This window comes from Anomaloglossus baeobatrachus, chromosome 9 (genome assembly GCF_048569485.1).
Source record: "Anomaloglossus baeobatrachus isolate aAnoBae1 chromosome 9, aAnoBae1.hap1, whole genome shotgun sequence".
NCBI classification, from domain to species: domain Eukaryota; kingdom Metazoa; phylum Chordata; class Amphibia; order Anura; family Aromobatidae; genus Anomaloglossus; species Anomaloglossus baeobatrachus.
This window is the reverse complement of record NC_134361.1, coordinates 199,103,987-199,120,492: the sequence shown is the minus strand read 5'-3', so window position 1 is coordinate 199,120,492 and position 16,506 is coordinate 199,103,987. Positions and strand designations below refer to the sequence as shown.

The window sequence follows — 16,506 nt, the reverse complement described above, 5'->3', positions numbered from 1 at the left end:
TCTCAGCAGGTCCCTCACTTCTCAGCAGGTCCCTCACTTCTCTCTGCTGAGCAGGCCCCTCACTTTTTTTTTTTGAATAGTTGAATGTGTTACTCTGCAATGTCTGATACTATATATTTATCTACCCTCTGAATTGTACAGTGCTGTAGAATTGTAAGTATTAGTGCCTGTGTCAATGGTAGGTTTACATGCATGACTTCTCACACAGAAACCTCCATAAGAATGCACAATTGGTATGATTGAAATAAAGCATCTTACCTGAGCAACAATTCCTTTAGTCCTCAGCGGCTTCTTCTCGGCAGAGGGGCTGACACTCTTGCTGCTGCTACTCCTATGTGACTGGGGGCTGCGTGCACTCTCCTCGCTGACTGAAGGCACAGCTGTCGGGGTCCGGGAGTGTTGCACTTTCAATGGAGAACTCAGAGAAACGCGCTGGGGTAATGTTTTTGAGTCTTGTGACATCCTGATAGAAGACAGACACGTTTATAAGTAGACGGCTGCAGATCCCTAACTGAAGACATCAGCGTGCTAGGGTACAGATTAATTCCCATACTAGGGTATGTTTTACTACCAATGTGGAAGCTGATGTTAGGAGTAACGAGAAGGAAGGACTGGAGTAAGGGATCTGCACAATCCTTCTCTTGTTGTTTGATATCCATACTAAATATACAGATACTTGCACCACACATGCCATTAGGGGCCATATATTAGGTGCCAATATACTCAGTATGAATTCCAGGCAACAAGAGTAGGCATCCACTTTCAAGATTCGAGAAAGGTTTAGGGTTTATTTGATCTCTGCAGATTAGCCAGAAGTGAAAAAGATCGTCAATCTGTGCTTGGAGCCCTTCTACATGCACCACAGACTACTAAGGGAAGGGTCTGGCTCTCCTTAAAGGAATCTGTCAGCAGATTTTTGCTATGTAATCTGAGAGCAGCAGGATATAGGGGCAGAGACTCTGATTCCAGCGATGTGTCACTTCTGAGCTGCTTGCTGTCATTTTGATACAATCACTGTTTTCTCTGCTGCAGATCTAGTAGAGAACAGAATTCTGAGCTGTGTATAACCCTGCCCACACCACTGATTGGCCGCTTTCTGTGTACACAGGCAGAAAGCGGCCAATCAGTGATGGGGTGGGGTTATACAAAGCAGCAGGACTAGGAGGCACAAGACACCTAGTCATGTAGAGCTAATCTGCTGAGAAAACACTGATTTTATTAAAACAGCAACACACAGCTCAGTAAGTGACACATGGGGGAAAAAGGAGGGGCACACTGCCAAAAATAATGGGTAACGGGTGCTCACCCATGCAGTAAAGTGACACATAGCTGGAATCAGGGTCACAACAACTACGTCATGCTGCTCTCAGATTATATAGCAAAAACCTGCTTAAAGACTCCCTTTAAAGATACCAGGAAAGTATGGAGTCTTATGCGGAAAAATAATGCAAATTAGCTGTCCAGAAGAACAAAAAAAATTAGTCTCATAGATGATACTTATTGGGGGAAGCTACACTATAAGTCAATATCCAACCCTTTATCAAGCCTTGCAAAATGACAAGGGATCATAGCCAAAATCATCTATAGACAGCTGTTTTGAGATGTGTTGCACTACTATCATGAGTGTCTCCTGTCATTAGGACACTTGTGACAGATTTGGAACCTGAGTCTCACATTGCCTTGTGAGACTGTGGATTTTAAATGTATTTGCTTTCTTTTAAATGTAATTTTCCTTGCTAGCAACTCTGATTAGTTCTCCTCAGGTGCAGCTGGTTTATGAGCACTTCCTTCTCCTTTAAATAGTCACATGAGCCATCATCTGATGCCAGTAATAGAATTAATTCTGTTTCTGACCACCTTAGAAGGGAGGACGTTCACTGGTGATCCACTGGTGAAGCTTTTACACTGCTACTGTTTGGAGCTGTGTTGACTGCAGCCTTGGTGTCTGGCTGCAGCCATGAAGTTTGTTGGTATATCCTTTTGTCTATGTTCCCCTGTCTGTCCTCCTTCCCCTGTGTGTCGTTACTGTAGTGGTGATGTCTAGTGTACTCATCGGCCTTGTCACTATAGAGGGTGAGTGGAGTGACAGTAAGAGACTAGGCACATGACGGCGATGAGGGGAAGGACTCGTATAGGAAAATTAAGAGGGATTAGGGACCAGATCCAGATTAGTGTCAGGAGCTGTCCCATCCCCCGCTCCCTACCGTTAGGCTCCTCCTCTCCTTTACCATACCTGTTGATACTCATGTGTTAAGCCATGCTCTGTTGGTCCGTGCACATCTGTCACGCTGTGTTTCGGACACTCGCTAGTCCGAGCGTGACATCTACGCTGATGAGGACAATCACCCCAAAACAGATTGATGTACTTAAGTTTGGTTATTAAGGCTGATCATGCTGCAAAGCTCACTGTAAGGTTGGAAATTAACTACTAGGGACGCTCCATCACTAGGTGCTACTATGATAGATGTATGGGCAAATGATTCATGCTACCCGAAATACAGATCTCTCGAGATGTGTATATTGGGAGAGACCTGTCAATCTAGCTGAGAGGGGAAGGAGAAACAGGGGGCACCTACATCCATGACTAAACATCTTAGTCACCTCATTCTCCATGATTTGCAATAAATGTGCTTGTCTCCAATTCATGAGGAGAGTGGTTCGGGCAGCATGAATCATCTAAAAAGGTTTCCATTAAATGTGATTTTGTCCATCCACTAGTAAAGTAGTAGACAGCAAATCTTAGCTAGTAACCCTGGATGTTTGATCACTGATTAGACAGGCACCTTCTCACTGCTGATGGTTTTCCTTCATCGGGAGAGATTTTCTGGCCACTTAACACAGAAGATCCTTTGCGCTCCTCTGTGGGCAAAGATTTGTGTCCAGCAATGGTCCCACTGGCCGAGTCACGCAGGTGGTTCAAGGACCTCTCGTTTGGTTGATGGGGTGTAGAAGTCATTGGTTGGCTTCGATGACTACTTAATTGTGTGTGCCATTTCGGCCTTTGAACATGGTGGTCATGTGGACTGACCGTCTGTAAATGGTTCCCATGATCCTGTGATATCACAGATGTGAGAGGATCTAGGTGTCTCGGATCTTGTTTAGCTTCTTGTGTTCTGAGCGATGTTGACTGCACTGGTGGTCTTCCTTTTTGTGACCTAATTGCACTTGATTGTCCTTGAGAAGAGGCATCTTGGAGATGGTCGTGAGGCCTAGTGCTCTGAGGAGGCTCCTGAGGCCACTCTTCTTGCTCTAATCCAATTGCATCGGGAAGAGACTTGAAGGAACTGTATCTGGAGAATGAAAAAATAGTGGAAATTACTATTGGTAGATGGCAATTGTTTTAAGGGGATGTCCTACAACTTACTAATCATTGGTTTATCACACAAGCCCCACCCAATCTTTAGCTATCACCTCAAGCTGCGGGCGGGTACTGCAGATCCACCCCTGTTCAAATGATTAGGGAGTGGATATGAAGTTCTCGGCCATGACTGCTATAGTTTTGACGGAGCTGCTCTGATTCGGCAGGATCCAAGTATTTTCGGCAAGTGCCGGTAACAGCTGATCGGCGGGGGGGCCAGGTATCACACGTCCACCAAACAAATATTCATGTCCCAATGTCACAATATGACTACAGGTGTCCCGCCTGGTCATAGGAGGAAACCTGGCGAGTGGTGACACACATCGGGAATACCAGGGTAGTGTCACGCCAGGGGAAGACCCTTGGCGAGCATCGAGACATACAGTGTACACCAGAAAGACAATACGTTAGGATCTCATGCTAGGCAGGGTGAGCGGTGTTTCCTCCTAGCACTCACCTGAGGCCGAACCCTGCACTCTCTAATGTCCCTAGATGGGTCCAACCCCCCCCCCCGCCCCGTGCGCTGATCATGTGCCTAGGCCCTCGCTGACCCTAAACTCACCTTAGCTAATGAGGGCCAGTGAGACACTAGTTTTGCTACTACAATAAGACGTATTGGTTGACCCTGCACTCCCTAACGTCCCTAGACGGGTCCTTCCCCCCGTTCGCCGATCATGTGCCTAGGCCCTTGCTGACCCTAAACTAACCCTGGCTAATGAGAGCCAGAGAGACACTAGTTTCGCTACAATAAGACATATTGGTTGACCCTGCACTCCCTAACGTCCCTAGATGGCTTCTTCCCACCATGCCCCAATCACATGCCTAGGCCCTCGTTGACCCTAAACTCACCATGGCAAGTGAGTGCCAGTGAAACACTAGTCTCGTTAATACAATAAGACATCACAAGGTAGGCAAGACAAACGGGAGGGGAAAGACACAACAAGAAGCACTCCAAGTTTTCTTCAGTAAGGAACTATGCAGCTGCAATAGAAATGACACCACAGCTATGCAGCGACAAGCTCCCTGACATGGTCAGCATAAGTTTGAGCTGTAGCCAGCATGGGGAGAAGTGACGAGTGCATATTTATAGTAGAAGGGAGAGGCTGCAGCTGAGGTTACAACTACCTCTTAGATCACTGCAGGATAGAAAGGAACCTTTAACCCCTTCAGTACCAGATAGAATTAAATACGCTCTAACTTAGGGTAAATGGTGAGCGTGCACTAAAGCCGTTCTGCGATCAACAAACACGCTGTGACCTTCTGATCCCAGGTCCCCCCGAGATCACATCAGGCCGTGCGGGACACACTCGTGACACCCATCCTAAGGATAGGCCATTAATAAAAAAAGCAGTTCCTATAGCCTACTATTATTTGGGACAAAATTTAAAGACTCACGTAGATAGCAAGGTGCCATAGTCTCGCTCCACCTGCTTATGCTTGTGGAGTAGAGGTTGAGGTAAGTATTCGGCAGGATCTTCCTTACTTATTGTCTCCACATCGCCTTTAGAGACACCGGGGGGCTCGGGAGATGACATCTGAAAAGACAGCAATGTAAGACGTCTTGGTTGACAGCATCAATCAGGTAAGAGTATATTATATGAAGTATGTGTATGTCTTGGATACTTGCCTGGGGGTATGGGGTTTGCAGAGCTGGAACAGGCGCTGAGGCTGATGGAAGTGGAGCAATTCCTAAATGAAGGGTTGTAACTTTGTCTTCTAGGTGATTTCTTAATTGTGAGTTCGGGGAGGACAAAGGAGAGTTTTCGACTTGTTCTTGCAACTCCTCCAGTTGGACGCCCAGTTGGAATATGGCTTCTTCGAGTTCCCTGTATATAAAGTATATAGATTATACAACACAAAGCTTTAATATATGTATATCAACCACAAGAGTGTCTGAAAGGGCGGCAGATCATATTCTTCATAGCAACTTGTCTGGAATTTGGATCTTTCTCATGATGTCAACACAATATCATAAAAGAGGTAACATTTTAGTTACCTAAGGCTTAGCTTTTAGTCACCCTCCACCCAGCCTCCCGGCTGCCTCTCCACCACAACTCCGGAGTCACACTCGGACAAGGGGATGTCAACAATGGGGATGGAAAAGGAGAGGAAGACCTCCTGACACTAAGCTATGTCTGGACCTTGAGCTCCCTAACACCCCTATATGTGAGTCCTTTCCCTCGTTGCCGTCACGTGCCTTGTCCCCATCTGTCCCTCCATTCACCCTGTATAGTGCCAAGGCCAGTGAGTGCTGTAGATATCACCACTACGGCAATAAAAGACAGGGGAACATAGACAGGATATGCATCAACTGCTGCAGCCAAACACCAGGGCTGCGGGAGACTAAAGATCAGCAACTTCACTGATGCATCCTAACACCAGGGTTGCAAACAACATGGCTCCAAGAGCTTCAACAGACTTTCTCCTTCAACGGTGGTCAGTTCTGAATGGGAAGCAATTCTATAACTGGCATCAGATGATGGGACATGTGACTATTTAAAGGGAATCAAACTATTTAAAGGCAACTTCACTGCTGCAGCCTAACACCAGGGCTGCAAGCAGCATGGCTCCAAGAACTTCCACAGACTTTCTCCTTCAATGGTGTTCAGTTCAGAATGGGATGCAATTCTATAACTGGCATCAGGTGATGGGACATGTGACTATTTAAAGGGAATCAAACTATTTAAAGGCAACTTCACTGCTGCAGCCTAACACCAGGGCTGCAAGCAGCATGGCTCCAAGAACTTCCACAGACTTTCTCCTTCAATGGTGTTCAGTTCAGAATGGGATGCAATTCTATAACTGGCATCAGGTGATGGGACATGTGACTATTAAAAGGGAATGGGACTATTTAAAGGAAACTTCACTGCTGCAACCTAACACCAGGGCTGCAAGCGGCACAGGTCTAAGAGCTTCAACAGACTTCTTACTTCAATGGTGGTCAGTTCAAAAAGGGAAGCAATTCTATAACTGGCATCAGATGATGGGACATGTGACTATTTAAAGGGAATCAAACTATTTAAAGGCAACTTCACTGCTGCAGCCTAACACCAGGGCTGCAAGCAGCATGGCTCCAAGAACTTCCACAGACTTCTTCCTTCAATGGTGGTCAGTTCAGAATGGGATGCAATTCTATAACCGGCATCAGGTGATGGGACATGTGACTATTTAAAGGGAATGAGAGTGGACACAAACCGGTTGCACCTGAGATAAACTATCAGCAAGAAAAGAGTCCTTAACCCTTGCTGCACTAAAAGAAAGCAAACATGTTTAATATCCAGAGTCTCACACAGCAATGTGAGACTCAGATCCCAAACCTGTCACAAGTCTCCCCAGGACAGTAGACCCTTGTGACATTTGGTATATGCTGACAGGCTGCAGTGGTGACATGATGACTACAGCTCATGTGACCGCTGCAGCCACTCATGATGTGCAATACATGAGCCGCTGAGCCCAGTGATTGGCTGCAGTGGTAATGTGCACTCTAGCTGTAACATAGAGCTGAGGATGGTAAATAACACCTGAGTTTATTATTTTAACATAGTGGTAGCCAATAGGGAGAAGAAACATAATCCCTTTGAAACATAATTGTAAAGAGATCTGCATTACATATGACAATAAAGTCATAACTTGTGTTAGGAACCTTGATGGCTCCCATTAAAGGGGTCCAGCCCCTTCATAAATACTCTATACCCAGTGTACAATAAAAATAACAGACACTCACCTGCCGCACTGGCACCATTCCAGCACTAATGGTGCTGGATCTCCCATCTCTTACATGACATTGTTATGCCATGTGAACGCTGCAGCCGATCACACTGCCATTAGACAAAACTCAGATATTTGAGGGAAGTGTGAGCTCTGGAGCCCATTAGTGGTTACTGATTGGCTGCAGCACTCACATGGCATAACATTGTTGCGCGAGCTCCAGCACTGACATCACTGGAACGGCGCCGTAGCAGGAGGTGAATAACGGTTATTTTTATTGTATAATGGGAAATACAATATTTAAGAAGGGATTGTTCGAATGGTCGTATGAACCGAGCTTTTACCTTTGTGGGTCTAGGTCAGCAGTCAAGTTGCCAGAACCAGTGCGTTGCTGTTCTTGTGCCTTTAAATATCTTTGTTCCAGCAAATCCAAGGAACCTCGCAACTCCCTCACTGCCTGGAAAGGAATAGAGAACAGATCAGGCACCCATAGAATGACGGGGTAACGAGACAGGATAATAAAGAGTCAATTCTAAGGAGTACGGAAATAATGAATCAGTAGTAAGATCCCTCGGATACATTTGGAGATAGCAATGTTACCTGTTGTTGTTCTCCAGGAGTCAAGTTCCCGCTCTGCAGCAATTCTTCAAAAAGTTCAACCTATTAAGAAGGATTAATACTTAGAAGTTTCCATATAGATGTATAAAAATGTATAAAACGATAGACACAACACCAACCTCTCGGTACAGGGCCTCTAAGTGAGACGTGAGCGTGGAGGAAACGTCTTCAGGTGGATGAAGAGAGGAGGAACCTGAGGTTTCTGGTAAGGTCTGGACTGCGGAGGACACAAAAGGTTTCTGATGGCCGGAGGAACCTACAACAAAACACAGGAAGTGCTCATGTGGAGTACAGCTGATGGCAGTGATGGGTCAGCCCCTGAGTGTTCTGCTATCAGCAGAATTTACAGACCTTCACTGCCCCCTGTACAGTATATGATTCATTTTCCCAAGGGACCACATGAGAGATTATTAATGCTGTGGAGGGCTGAACTTAATTCTGCTTATTATTATATATTTTTGTCACTTAATATTGAGAAGAATTAAGTATATTGAGCAGCAGCTCCTCTTAATGCATGTTGGTATAGGATTAATTGCAACATATATTCTTACCCGTTATTCAGCCTTAAGTATATTTCATAAGTATAGATGTTCCTTGATCAACAGCCCCATCACACATCATGATGTCCCCAGAGCCCCCAACACACAGTATGATGTATTCACAGCCCCCAAAACACAGTATGATGTCCCTACAGCCCTCCACACACAGAGCATGATGTCCCCACAACCCCCCACACACACAGTATGATGTCCCCACAGCCCCCCACACACAGAGCATGATGTCCCCACAGCCCCCCACACACACAGTATGATGTCCCCACAGCCCCCCACACACAGAGCATGATGTCCCCACAACCCCCCACACACACAGTATGATGTCCCCACAGCCCCCCACACACAGAGCATGATGTCCCAACAGCCCTCCACTAACAGCATGATGCCCCCACACACACAGTATGATGAATCCACACAAAGGATGATGCCCCCACACACAGTATGATGGCTCCAGAGCTACCAATACATAGCACACTATGCCTCCGCAGACCCCCACCACAGTAATATATCTCCATAACTCTCCACAAACAGTATGCTATCCACACAGCCACAGTATGATGTCCCCACAAACACTATGATGTCACCACGGCCCCACAAACAGTATAATGTCCCCACAGCCCAAACACACACTGCTCATACAGCCCTCCACAAACATCATGATGTCCCCACAGTCCACAACACACAGTGTGATGTTCCCACAGCCCTGCACACAGAGGATGATGTCCCCAGAGCCCCCCCCCCCACACACACAGTATGATGTCCCTACAGCCCCACACACACAGCATGATGTCCCCACAGCCCCCCCACACACAGTATGATGCCCCCACATCCCCACACACAGAGTATGATGCCCCCACAGCCCCCCACACACAGTGTGCTGTCCCCACAGCCCATTACACAGCATGATGTCCCCACACACAAGTAATAATCTGCAGCAGGATATCATAAATGATCCCGACGGACAGCAATCATTATCTGATCCTATAAGTTGGTCATACATTTGACCACACTGAAAAACAACACAAGAGTTTTTGATAAACATGTGATACAATGACCTACATATTGTAACACTGATATGCTCGGGCAGCAGGATTAGCCTGGGCTGCAGCTGTGAATTAATATGTGCACTCCGGAAAAGGAAGTTGAGCAAAAAGTTAGCAAAGGTTTTGAGATGTGAAAGAGGCGGCTAATGTGCAAACAAGTGACTCTGAGACTTCCTCTCTGCTCTTGACTCGCCCAAACATAATTTGGCACATACGTGACGGCTTTTCCAGCAGAGAAATACTTTGTGGCACATAAACAGGAGCCACCGGAAACATTTTTTAGCCATAGGCTATATGCATCCACTATACCGGTCTTCCTGTTACTGGATGTCGGGGTACAAGCTGGTTCCCTGGAAGATTCCTCCCCGGGAAGACTTGCCAATTCCTCCAGAAGGCTGAGAGGTCTTCCCTTTTTTTTGGGATTCTCCCAGATGTTTTGAAAGAATTGGCAAGTATGACTAGGCATCATCTAATATTAAAAATAATAAATAATATACTAAAAATTAAAAAAAAATAAAATAAAAATAAAAAAATAATAAAAAAATAAAAATAATAAATAAAATTATTATGTTTTTTGATTACTAACATGCAGCTAGTTTTAACACCTATATTTACCATCATCTAATATTAGTAGAGCTGGCAATTCGTCCAAGTCAGGAGTAAATACAAAATGAATGGGCAAAATTAAGGATCCTTTTGGATTCATTTTGGGCTTTGGCTCAAAAAATGGCACCGAAAACTGCAAATCTTCTACCAGCCTAAAGAAGACCTGTGCTCACCGCTGTGTTTAGTTAAAATGGTTTTACGGGATAGAAATAAATTTGTCTAGTGCCTCTATCACGCTGCAGATAGCCAAATACTGACAGTGTGCAATGTGCACACTGTCAGGATTCACCTATGTTGCTTGCTGGAGCTGTGGTAATGTGGATGCAAGTATGCGATTTGCATAGGGGCAATCACATGCCGACAAGAAACGTTTCCTGCTTCTCTCTGTTTTAGTTAGAGAAGGTTGTGAGTGCAAATCACATCTTTGTGGTCAGGCAACAGAAGGGAATCCTGACAGTGTGCACAATGTACATTGTTAAGATTCAGCTATTTGCAGTGTGATAAAGGAACTGCAGGAATTTCATTTTAGACCAAGAAAAGACCTTTTTGACACCATAATATTTGACAACAGCACTATTGAGAATTATTACACTGACTTAGGCCTCCTTCACACGTCGATGCAAAACATTAACGTTTTGCACGGTCTGTGGTGTAGGTGCATATGTCCATCCATGTGTGTTCCCTGCTCTGTTCATGTTTTATCCATATGGCATCCGGATATGGAAAGCACAAACTTGTATACTTATCTGTCTCTGGTGCTGCTGTCACACTTGCTTCTGGGTCCGTAGTCAGTACAGTGAATATACATGAGCATAATGAGCGGACTCGGAAGCAAGTGTGAAAGCAAAGCTGGACACAGGTACATGTCACACTGATGTCAAACGGATCACATCAGTGTGCGGTCCGTGTGACATCTGTGCTGCCGGCAGAAAACGGACATGTCGCCATATGGAGCACATGGATACACAGTCTGTGTCAAAACACAGACATGTGAGCAAGTCCATTGATTTTAATGGGTCTTTGTGTGACAATGTCTCTGGTACGTGTGAAAACGGACAGCCACTCTAACAGGAATTATCATAGTAAATAAACCAGCCCCATCAGGTCTAAGATCTATTGTGAAATCTGGTGACGGATCCACTTTAAGGGGGGATCTGGCACCATACAATATTTTGGTTTTTTTTAACTGCAGTTTGTTATGTAGTTTTCTTGAGCCAAAGCCAAAAAAAAAAAAAAATAAAAAAAATATATATATAAAAAAATATATATAAAATGTATATATATATATATATATATATATATATATATACTGAATTACCTTCTTTGCTATATTGGATCACCTTAGGGTTGATGTATGCAAAGCGAAAGGATATATATATATATATATATGTATATATATATATGTATATTTATTTATATTTTACATATATATATAAGATATAAATATATAAATATATATATATATATATATACATACATACAGTATATACAGTACATATATATATATATATCCTTTTGCTTTGCATACATCAACCATAAAGGGATCCAATATAGCAAAGAAGGTAATTCAGTCATACTATTAAGAAAAATCATAGCCTTTATTTAATAAAAAATCAATTTATTTACCTGTGTCCACCTCATTTGCCCCATGATGATCATCTACTGAGCTGAAAGTTGCTGCCTGAAGATGAGGTATGGAAAACTCCATAACTTTTTTCCCCTGGTGGACCGTTCCCATCTGAATACCGTGGCTCGGTTGTGGAGGGTCCGAGTAGAGATTCACCTGAAAAAAAAAAAAAAACAATTGGTGAATGTAGAGATCTCATTTTCTATGAGGCGCACCAAGGCCAACACCACCATGGTAGGTCCAGTACCAGGAAGTCATAGTGGACGTCTCTTCGCTTCTGATTTTTCTCCCTTCTCCAAGAGCTATAACATATTTTTCAGGCAAAATAATTGCATCAGGGCTTGTTTTTTATCACTACTATTTGGGCTTTGTGCGACTTTGATTCCTATTCATACAATTACTTGACCAAAAAAAAACAGAGTTTCTGCCATTTCAATTTATTTTTTATTTTGTTGATAAATATTTTAACATTTTATTAAATGGAACACACACATATTGGCTCTTTATAACAAATATTTTATTTTTTTAGATCTTATTTACGTTCAGGGGAAATGGGGGCGAAATTAAATTTTAAATATTTTTTAAAGGGAACCTGTCACCAGATTTGGTGACTATAAGCCGCGGTCTTATATATGGCATTCCAGAATACTGTATATAAGAGCTCAGGTCGCCGTATAGAACGTAAAAAAACATTTATAATACTCACTTAGGGAGCGGTCCAGTCCAATGGGTGTCGCTGCATCCATACTGAGCTGGGTCGAAGGAGGACGGCAATCGCAGCAGAGAAGAGGCGCCGGACTGGAGAGCAGCAACATCCATAGGACGGGAGAACAGTGACACCCATCACACTGGAGAGCAGGGACACCAATCGGACCGGAGAGCAGGGACACCCATCAGACTGGAGAGCAGGGACACCCATCAGACCGGAGAGCAGGGACACCCATCACACTGGAGAGCAGGGACACCCATCAGACCGGAGAGCAGGGACACCCATCAGACTGGAGAGCAGGGACACCCATCAGACCGGAGAGCAGGGACACCCATCGGACCGGAGAGCAGGGACACACATTGGACCGGAGAGCAGGGACACCCATCGGACTGGAGAGCAGGGAAACCCATCACACTGGAGAGCAGGGAAACCCATCAGACCGGAGAGCAGGGACACCTATCGGACCGGAGAGCAGGGAAACCCATCACACTGGAGAGCAGGGACACCCATCAGACCGGAGAGCAGGGACACCCATCAGACCGGAGAGCAGGGACACCCATCGGACTGGAGAGCAGGGACACCCATCAGACCGGAGAGCAGGGACACCCACCAGACCGGAGAGCAGGGACACCCATCAGACCGGAGAACAGGGACACCCATCGGACCGGAGAGCAGGGACACCCATCAGACCGGAGAGCAGGGACACCCATCGGACCGGAGAGCAGGGACACCCATTGGACCGGAGAGCAGGGACACCCATCGGACCGGAGAGCAGGGACACCTATCGGACTGAAGAGCAGAGACGCCCATAGGACCGGAGAGCAGGGACACCCATCGGACCGGAGAGCAGGGACACCCATCGGACCGGAGAGCAGGGACACCCATTGGACCGGAGAGCAGGGACACCCATCGGACCGGAGAGCAGGGACACCCATCAGACCGGAGAGCAGGGACACCCATCGGACCGGAGAGCAGGGACACCCATTGGACCGGAGAGCAGGGACACCCATCGGACCGGAGAGCAGGGACACCTATCGGACTGAAGAGCAGAGACGCCCATAGGACCGAAGAGCAGGGACACCCATTGGACCAGAGAGCAGGGACACCCATTGGACCGAAGAGCAGGGACACCCATTGGACTGGAGCTCTCCTGAAGGTGAGTATTATAAAGAAGGGAATTTTGTTTACTTACCGTAAATTCCTTTTCTTCTAGCTCCAATTGGGAGACCCAGACAATTGGGTGTATAGCTCATGCCTCCGGAGGCCACACAAAGTATTACACTAAAAGTGTAAAGCCCCTCCCCTTCTGCCTATACACCCCCCGTGCATCACGGGTTCCTCAGTTTTAGTGCAAAAGCAAGAAGGAGGAAAGCAAATAAATTGGTTTAAAGTAACTTCAATCCGAAGAATCTCGGAGAACTGAAACCATTCAACATGAACAACATGTGTACACGAAAAAACAACAGGGCGGGTGCTGGGTCTCCCAATTGGAGCTAGAAGAAAAGGAATTTACGGTAAGTAAACAAAATTCCCTTCTTCTTTGTCGCTCCATTGGGAGACCCAGACAATTGGGACGTCCCAAAGCAGTCCCTGGGTGGGTAAAATAATACCTCATAATAGAGCCGTAAAACGGCTCCGTCCTACAGGTGGGCAACCGCCGACTGAAGGACTCGTCTACCTAGGCTGGCATCCGCCGAAGCATAGGCATGCACCTGATAGTGTTTGGTGAAAGTGTGCAGGCTCGACCAGGTAGCCGCCTGGCACACCTGCTGAGCCGTCGCCTGGTGTCGTAAAGCCCAGGACGCACCGACGGCTCTGGTAGAATGGGCCTTTAGCCCTGAGGGAACCGGAAGCCCAGAAGAACGGTAGGCTTCAAGAATTGGTTCCTTGATCCACCGAGCCAGGGTGGATTTGGAAGCCTGTAACCCCTTACGCTGACCAGCGACAAGGACAAAGAGTGCATCCGAGCGGCGCAGAGGCGCCGTACGGGAAATGTAGATTCTGAGTGCTCTCACCAGATCTAACAAATGCAAATCCCTTTCACATTGATGAACTGGATGAGGACAAAAAGAAGGCAAGGAGATATCCTGATTGAGATGAAAGGTGGATACCACCTTAGGAAGGAATTCCGGAACCGGGCGCAGCACCACCTTGTCCTGGTGAAACACCAGGAAAGGGGCTTTGCATGACAGCGCTGCTAGCTCAGACACTCTCCGAAGTGAGGTGACTGCTACTAGGAAGACCACTTTCTGCGAAAGGCGAGAAAGAGAAATATCTTTCAAAGGTTCAAAGGGTGCCTTCTGAAGGGCCAGCAGAACCCTGTTCAGATCCCAGGGTTCTAACGGCCGCCTGTAAGGAGGAACAATGTGACAAACCCCTTGCAGGAACGTGCGTACCTGAGAAAGCCTGGCAAGACGCTTCTGAAAGAACACAGAGAGCGCTGAGACTTGTCCCTTAAGGGAGCCGAGCGACAAACCTTTTTCCAATCCTGATTGAAGAAAGGAAAGAAACGTGGGCAATGCAAATGGCCAGGGAGAAAATCCCTGATCAGAGCACCAAGAAAGGAATATCTTCCACGTCCTGTGGTAGATCTTGGCAGACGTTGGTTTCCTGGCCTGTCTCATAGTGGCAATGACCTCTTGAGACAACCCTGAAGACGCTAGGATCCAGGACTCAATGGCCACACAGTCAGGTTGAGGGCCGCAGAATTCAGATGGAAAAACGGCCCTTGAGACAGCAAGTCTGGACGGTCTGGCAGTGCCCACGGTTGGCCCACCGTGAGATGCCACAGATCCGGGTACCACGACCTCCTCGGCTAGTCTGGAGCGACGAGAATGGCATGGCGGCAGTCTGACCTGATCTTGCGTATCACTCTGGGCAACAGTGCCAGAGGTGGGAACACATAAGGGAGTTGAAACTGCGACCAATCTTGAACTAAGGCGTCTGCCGCCAGAGCTCTGTGATCGTGAGATCGTGCCATGAATGCCGTGACCTTGTTGTTGTGCCGGGACGCCATTAGGTCGACGTCCGGCATCCCCCAGCGGCAACAGATCTCCTGAAACACGTCCGGGTGAAGAGACCATTCCCCTGCGTCCATGCCCTGGCGACTGAGAAAATCTGCTTCCCAGTTTTCTACGCCCGGGATGTGAACTGCGGATATGGTGGAGGCCGTGGCTTCCACCCACATCAGAATCCGCTGAACTTCCTGGAAAGCCTGACGACTGCGTGTGCCGCCTTGGTGGTTGATGTAAGCCACCGCTGTGGAGTTGTCCGACTGAATTCGGATCTGCTTGCCTTCCAGCCACTGCTGGAACGCTTTTAGGGCAAGATACACTGCCCTGATCTCCAGAACATTGATCTGAAGGGAGGACTCCTGCTGAGTCCACGTACCCTGAGCCCTGTGGTGGAGAAAGACTGCTCCCCACCCTGACAGACTCGCGTCCGTCGTGACCACCGCCCAGGATGGGGGTAGGAAGGATTTCCCCTTCGACAATGAAGTGGGAAGAAGCCACCACCGAAGGGAAGCTTTGGCTGCTTGGGAGAGGGAGACGTTCCTGTCGAGGGACGTCGACTTCCTGTCCCATTTGCGGAGAATGTCCCATTGAAGTGGGCGCAGATGAAACTGCGCAAAAGGAACTGCCTCCATTGCTGCTACCATCTTCCCTAGGAAGTGCATGAGGCGTCTCAGGGGGTGTGACTGACCTAGAAGGAGAGATTGCACCCCTGTCTGCAGTGAACGCTGTTTGTTCAGCGGAAGCTTCACTATCGCTGAGAGAGTATGAAACTCCATGCCAAGATATGTCAGTGATTGGGCCGGAGTCAGATTTGACTTTGGAATATTGATGATCCAACCGAAACTCTGGAGAGTCTCTAGAGTAGCATTGAGGCTGTGTTGGCATGCCTCTTGAGAGGGTGCCTTGACTAGGAGATCGTCTAAGTAAGGAATCACCGAGTGTCCCTGAGAGTGAAGGACCGCCACTACTGTAGCCATGACCTTGGTGAAAACCCGTGGGGCTGTCGCCAGGCCGAACGGCAGTGCCACGAACTGAAGGTGTTCGTCTGCTATGGCGAAACGCAGGAAGCGCTGATGCTCTGGAGCAATCGGTACGTGAAGATACGCATCTTTGATATCGACCGATGCAAGGAAGTCTCCCTGGGACATTGAGGCGATGACGGAGCGAAGAGATTCCATCCGGAACCGCCTGGTCTTTACGTGTTTGTTGAGCAGTTTTAGGTCCAGGACAGGACGGAAGGACCCGTCTTTCTTTGGAACCACAAACAGG

At 46.9% G+C, this 16,506-nt stretch overlaps 1 protein-coding gene across 3 annotated transcripts in view; it reads right to left on the bottom strand.

Moving 5' to 3' along the window:
- Nucleotides 1–16,506, bottom strand: part of AKNA (AT-hook transcription factor) — an 80,445-nt gene that overhangs the window by 42,324 nt on the left and 21,615 nt on the right. For all 3 annotated transcript variants that reach the window (XM_075324207.1, XM_075324206.1, XM_075324208.1), the window contains exons 5-12: nt 11,514–11,670; nt 7,804–7,940; nt 7,667–7,726; nt 7,411–7,523; nt 4,986–5,184; nt 4,754–4,893; nt 2,784–3,290; nt 259–463 (exon numbers count right to left, since the gene is read on the bottom strand). In XM_075324207.1, coding sequence (XP_075180322.1) covers nt 259–463; nt 2,784–3,290; nt 4,754–4,893; nt 4,986–5,184; nt 7,411–7,523; nt 7,667–7,726; nt 7,804–7,940; nt 11,514–11,670 — 1,518 coding nt within the window. The remainder of the gene's footprint in view (nt 1–258; nt 464–2,783; nt 3,291–4,753; nt 4,894–4,985; nt 5,185–7,410; nt 7,524–7,666; nt 7,727–7,803; nt 7,941–11,513; nt 11,671–16,506) is intronic.